The sequence below is a fragment of the Cloeon dipterum genome, chromosome 4, assembly GCF_949628265.1.
Source record: "Cloeon dipterum chromosome 4, ieCloDipt1.1, whole genome shotgun sequence".
NCBI classification, from domain to species: domain Eukaryota; kingdom Metazoa; phylum Arthropoda; class Insecta; order Ephemeroptera; family Baetidae; genus Cloeon; species Cloeon dipterum.
The window spans coordinates 2,853,361-2,859,878 of NC_088789.1; the positions used below are offsets into that span (position 1 = coordinate 2,853,361).

The window sequence follows — 6,518 nt, forward strand, 5'->3', positions numbered from 1 at the left end:
AAGCAAAAAAAAATGTAAAATTGTAATAATTCAAACCATCGACAATTGTTGGCACTAAACTGCGCTTGAAGCTTTACCAGGAACTAATTAAAATTAACTCTCAGAAAATGCTTAATAAACCACTCGTCTGTCCATTAGAGCATCTTTACAGTGAGCGGCTAGAAAAAAATTGAGGATGGAACAGAAAAAGGAACAAAAGGCTGTTTTCCCATTTAATTACTCGAAAGGCAAAGAGCAGCATCGGTGCTCTCCTGCAGGCAGCTGGCTTTCATGGCTTATGTTCCGCTGAAAAAAATAGGCAGCACGCCATACATCTCTCCTCTTTTTCGCTCGCTCTCACTCAGGACGAGAGCATTAAAGGCAACAGAGAATTTTTGTATCATTGATGTTTCCTGCCTTTCATTATTTACGACCATAAGAGCGAAGGCTGCAAAAAGTTAACACATCACCGCACACGCTCGTCCATTCATATAGTATTTATCATTATTATAACCTGGTGCAAAAAGAAGAGTGTTCCCGTTTTTACAGTAGCAGGGGAAAAATTCGCGGCGAAAAGGGAAAATATCTGCTATATATTTGCACGCTGCTTTTTCTTGGAACGTGCGGCTGCTCTTCAAAGGCAGGAAAAGCAGCTCTCGCGCGCTCACGTGTCTGCGAATGAGAAAGCTTTTAACCTAATTAGCTGAATAAAGCATGGCATCGGTGTGCAATGCACGTTTTATTTATCCGCGCTCATTTATTCATTTACAGCACCTAATTCATTAGTGTTCCGCTTGCTAATCAACAACAGCAACAACGCGCGTCTCGTTGAATGAGGGAACAATCCTTTTCAAGCCGACGGTATTTCCATCCGAGCATTATATTTTGTTTCAAAATAAAGCCTTTGTTTGCCACCCAGACTGGAGGATCCAGCCGGCTTTAAATGTGAACCGACTGTTATTGTTCATATGTATATAAAAGCAAAATAATCTGCTACCAACGAATCTCTCTGGCAGTTCTATATTTACAAATTCGTATACGAACAATTTTCACATCAAATGAATCCGAAGCACCAGACGTGCGGTATCAGGTTTTGAAAAATTGTATTTGGCACATACTAATCTGCAAGAGGAAATCCTGTTCCGTTGAATCACATCAGCTTTGAGAGTTCGTTCATTCACTTGCACCAAAATGAATAGCGTGATTTGTTTGTGTCTGCTACTGGCTTTGCCTTTTCATTGTTCACCTTTGTATCCTGATCATGACCCCAGCGACATGTGTCACATTGGAGTAGAGGAGGTGAAAAAAATGGTTGAAACGTGTGGCGAGAAAAGCAGGTAACAAAATTCCTTTGATTCTATGCTTTATATTTTTTATTTCATAACATTTACAGAAGAAATTCGTATTTAAATGCAAACATCGAGCATCTTTTGGTGAGTAAGAAAAAATTCTTGGAGCCATTCATATCCTTACTTTATAAATTATAATTATTGCTTTAATTTTTTAATTAAGTAGAATTAAAAAAAATATACAATTTCATTGAAAGCAGCCTGAAGAACTGTTGTCAGAAGTACAAGAAATGAATATTGCATTGAGAGAAGCAGTAAGAGAGCAAGGGGAGTTCCGTGATTTTATGAAAAAGAAAGTAAGTTGATAAAAAATTTAATTTATCGGATCATGGCAAAAAAATCTTTGTGATGAAAGCTTGCAGATTTAACTACACATTTGGAAGGAAGGAAGCCTGTGATGCGAGGCGATAAAAAGGTAGTACATTGAATATTGTTGGTTCCAGCGGAAATGAAACTATTTGTTGCAGCCAGCTAAATGCCCTCCAACCATTAGTGAGTGCTTCCAAATTAAGTTTAATTTCTCCTAATATTTATTTTGTAGGTCTTCCTCTGACGAATTTAAGGAATGGGAAAAAGTATTTCTTTTCCAATCCAAATCACGTACGATAGCTTTGTTAAAAATCTTATAAATAATATTAAATCGATATTTTTTTATAACGCAGTTAAACTACACCGAATCGAAAGAGTTTTGTAGAAAGCACGGCATGCACCTTGCATCACCAAAAACTCTTACTGATCTCAGTTATTTGCACGAAAAGGCTAAAGAGTTCAACTCACGCTGTAAGAAAAAATAAATTGTTTGAAACTTCGATTAATATTTTTCAATTTTAGCTGCGTGGTATCTGTCCGGATCTGACATTGGAAGAGAACCTGGATATTTCCGCTGGCATGACGATTCTCCAGTAGATGAAGATTTGTGGGGGTTAAATGAACCAAACAATTTTGGAAAAGGCAAACAAGCATGTACATATATCAATACTACCCATTCAAGATCCCATTTATTTGATCAAGACTGCAGCATTTCTTGGTTTTTTATTTGTGAGTATTCTGAAAAATGTAATTAACCCTTTATAATTTTCACATAAAAAATATGTAAGGTAAAATTGTAAAAAATAAACCAGTAGCATCCATTGACAAATGATAATGGCATTTGATATTTTCAAAAACTTGTTTGATGGGAATTTGAAATAAAAATGTGTGTTACATGAAATTATTAAATGCAGCATTCACTTAAAGAACTAGATTAAACCAAAAAACTACGTAAAAAAAGGTTTTGCCTATTTAGATCAAACCTGGCATTGGTGGTTGCGTGATTAAGTCTGCTCAAATGATGAATAGTCGTCGCGACTCTCAGCGACTTTTGGGAGGGTGTGAATTTTGTTTACGACCCCCTGCAGTCGATTCATCAAATTAATCACCTTGTTGGGTGTCGCGGACGCAACAAAAGACAAAACAAACACTCGGCGCAGTGGGCTTGCGTTGGCGTCATAAATCGTTTTTTATCATTCTTCCTTCTCTCAACAGCAGTGTCAAAACGCGAGCGCACTACAATACCGTTCTCCGCGCGTTTTATTTTCCAGTTCATAATTTACAATTTAATCAGATGTCAATACCGCTTGTTTGTAAAATTGAGTGTAATTCAAATATTATTTTGTTAGTTCAGATAACTTTAATTAAAGCAGTTTGAAATGAAAATAAATTATGTTTGTCAAAAATTTTTTGACGGTGTATTTTCAATTGCGTTTTTCGGGAAAAATGCACACGTTTTGAATGTTTATGGGGTGTTTCAGTTGAAAATATAGCAGTAATATCTGCAGCTCGTAAATTCCTATAGAGGTGAAATAATACACCCCTTGCAAATGTTCTGGAATTCCGGCCTCTTTTGTTGCTATATCATTTCCCTCCAAGAAAAAGTGCAATCCCTGATGCATTTTCGCTGTTTTATGCAACCAAGGGGCCATGAAAAGTCATGCTTTATATTCCCTTGTGCGCAACGACGAATTCCTTTCAGGGGGAACATATTTCGGAAATGAAAAACGCTGGAGATGCCTTTTTCAAGCGAATGAGAGAGAACATGCTGAGGACATTATAATTCATATCTTTTTTTATTTATTACTTAATAAATTAATTTTCCGAATAGTACAGATAACTATTACCTCACATGAATTGGGAATTCAATTTATTTCAACTTCTACTTTAATTTATGTACGTAAAAATTTAATATTGTGCGGTGGTACGATCGTGGAGCTCCACGCTTTTAAAATTTTGTTTGCGAAGCCAAGGCGGGCCATGGAGATCATGCACCTGCTCGTTTATGTGACCCTCGCAATTTGCATGCGTCCCGAGGGCTCATTAGATATGTTCCATTTTCGTACCTTAGGCTTATCTTGCCTGGTCCCTTTCATGCTGATAACCCATGCTCTCTCACCCATTTTGTGCCATCATTCAAGCACACCTGTGCTCTCTAACAGTAATGCACACATTCTTTAAATTTTTAGCAGGCTTTTAACGGGGATGATTGATCCAATCGAAGAATTTTTACTGAAAAATCTCTCAGATTAAGGTTTATTTTGCAATAATTATTGACGTTGAGCATGGAAGGAAGTTTTGATCATTATTTCAAAGAATTATTTTCTTCTTTATACGTGCTTCCTTTAGCCCAAAGAGCTAACCCATAAAGTAAGGAAACCTAGACTTCAATCGAATCTTCAAAGGAAAGCTCAGTTGCAAAATAACCGGCACCAGCCACTGCAACCGCTGCCAAAGCACAAGTGTTTACGGGGTTTACGGCCACCAAGCTTTTTCCTTCAATAGGATGACCTGCTATCTAAACTCAATTATTACTGCACCATATCCAAATTACTCTTTCTATGAAAAATTATCAGGGACAAGTTTGCAGTGACCAAACTGTTTGTTAAATCAAGAAGAAATTTCGTTTCATATTGATTGTTTTTGCGTTATTGTTGCGCTTTTCGCATTTCATACCTTTTTTGTAATGCGAAACGAGAGTAAAAACGGACAAATTTGGTTAGATACGTCAATAGCATATATTTTAACCAAGCTTGGCTTGCATTGTTGAGCGCATGATTTTCGTGTGAAAATCGAAGCGAGATGTTTAGGGATTAAATGCAAGCTGATTTGCGCCTAAATTTGGGACCCTTGCATTGCAATGACGAGTCCATTTGGATTTTAGATGATTGCAAAGGCTTGCTAGTTTGATTGCACCTTTCCTGCATGCGTCAATCAATTTCATTGGCGTTTTAATAAAGCCCCTATGGTTCGAGGGCAGTAACACGCGCTGATTCTTTTCTGGACTGGGCTTGTTCCATCAATGAGGCCCATGTTGTTCGTTCACAATGTTATTGGGACGCGGTTTTTTCGCGAGTTGTTCGCTATCAGGAGGCGCCCATCTAGAAAGAGGTGAACCGGTTAGAAAAAAACGTGTATTAAGAAATTTAGCTCATTCTAGTTTCATTACTGCAATTAACTCTTTTAAATCTATCAGTCTTATGATTTAATTTATTTTTTTCAGTACAAGTACCACAATCCGAAAATAAATGTTATAAAAATTTCAAATATAGGATAATAGAGACAGCCTAAACGTGCAAAATAAAATTGCGTAAAATCTTTAGAATTTCAGACGCATTGTTGGTGATCATGCAAATGCGGAAATCGTGCACATTTTGACCCTTTTCGTATTTTTTTGTGCTTTTAACTTGATCAAGGGAAGTAATTTATTCGGTTCGTCGAGGGAGGTCAGCGATGACAGCGGCCTGCCACACACATCGCAATGGCCCAACGAATAAAAAGAGTTTTTCCGGGCGGGCGCGCGTGCGAGAGCGTATAAATATTAACAAGAGGCCGTGTTGCAGCGCGCGCAGTTTCAATGACTTGGCCGGCGCGCGTAATTACGCGGCGCCCCGGGAGTCGGCCCTACCGCGGCAAGCGCTGACCCCACGCGCGCCATGTGTAATTTTCATCCGGCTGCCGGCTAATTCACGGCCGGCGGGTCAGATGGGAACTGTTTCATTTGAATTTAGCACCGCCGCTCTGTAAATCACGCTCGTGCCCGAATTATTAATGCGCGGCAGCCACCGCGCGGCTATTACGCACGCACACTCCGTGTATGCGGCGCGCGGAATTAAATCATTCCGCCCGCCAGCCGCTCTCTCGCGATTAATTTGCATCGCGTATACGTAGCGCACCCTCAAAGTGCGACTGCACTTACGCCAGACCGTGCCCTTTGATTTGTCTGATGATTTGTTTGCTTTGCATTTGCCGCTCGAGTGATTGCGGGGAACAATTCGAGCCGTTCCGTGCATGACGAGTTCCACTTACTTGAGTGTTGTTAAAATGTGCTTGGATTGAGTTATGCTTCTTCAACTCAGTTTCAGCCATAAAATTTATTTCAGGTACAGTCAGTATTTTTTTACTCGTCTCTTGGTGATGTAGATGTTTTTAAACAATGCGGCTGCTAAATTTATAACAAAGGCCAGAGAGTGTTATTAAAATTCATAATAATCAATTTTAATCTTCTGCCATCAAGTTATAATTATTTGTTTACGGATAAAAAGACATTATATATGTCACCAAATAATTTTCCTGCTAAGTTTTTTCTAGAAACATTATAAGCATTTTTTATCTAAATAAAAAAAAATCATTGCAACAAAAATATATATTTTTTTATTAATTTTGAAATCCAAAAGTGTTGAGAAAACTTAAGGTTCCCATTCAAAAGAATCGCATGTCTTACCAAAGCCTTAAAATCAAGAATAATGCCAGATTTTTGGTTTTATTTTCTTACGAACCTCTGACTGTTTACATAATTTATGCAAATGCTCGATAAATTTAGCTGTTGCACCCTTCATGCAAAATAATTGTAGTGACAGTCGATAGAACAATTAGATTATTTTAGCAATTATTTCCATACCAGTACGAGGAGTTTACATATAATATATTCTAATGAAGTGTTTGCGCAACGTGATTACAAAAGCTCAGGGGTGCGTTATGACATAATTTGAAACCACCTTGATTGCCTCATATAGTTCATATCTAGTGTGAACGAGGCGCAAACAGTGTGTATTGCGCGCGAGCATCAATAACTCCTTAATTAGAGCAGCAAACGGGCGCGTCATTACACTCAGCTTCGCTTGGTGCAATCCGCATTTCATTAGCACACAGAGTCATTGT

At 38.2% G+C, this 6,518-nt stretch overlaps 1 protein-coding gene across 1 annotated transcript; it reads left to right on the forward strand.

Moving 5' to 3' along the window:
- Positions 1-1,177: 1,177 nt before the first annotated feature.
- Positions 1,178-2,936, forward strand: LOC135943144 (C-type lectin mannose-binding isoform-like). Its single transcript, XM_065489563.1, has 8 exons — positions 1,178-1,316; positions 1,373-1,412; positions 1,529-1,624; positions 1,684-1,743; positions 1,796-1,820; positions 1,870-1,928; positions 1,991-2,108; positions 2,160-2,936. The coding sequence occupies exons 1-8, from the start codon at positions 1,255-1,257 to the stop codon at positions 2,390-2,392; spliced, it is 693 nt and encodes a 230-aa protein (XP_065345635.1). The 5' UTR covers positions 1,178-1,254; the 3' UTR covers positions 2,393-2,936.
- The last annotated feature ends 3,582 nt before the right edge of the window (positions 2,937-6,518 follow it).

Bases quoted from the DNA above. Each gene is read 5' to 3' on its own strand.
- LOC135943144 (XM_065489563.1), top strand. From the start codon at position 1,255: ATGTGTCACATTGGAGTAGAGGAGGTGAAAAAAATGGTTGAAACGTGT. The intron at 1,317-1,372 runs GTAACAAAATTC...TAACATTTACAG, and splicing joins ACGTGTGGCGAGAAAAGCAG to AAGAAATTCGTATTTAAATG. The intron at 1,625-1,683 runs GTAAGTTGATAA...TTGTGATGAAAG, and splicing joins GTGATTTTATGAAAAAGAAA to CTTGCAGATTTAACTACACA.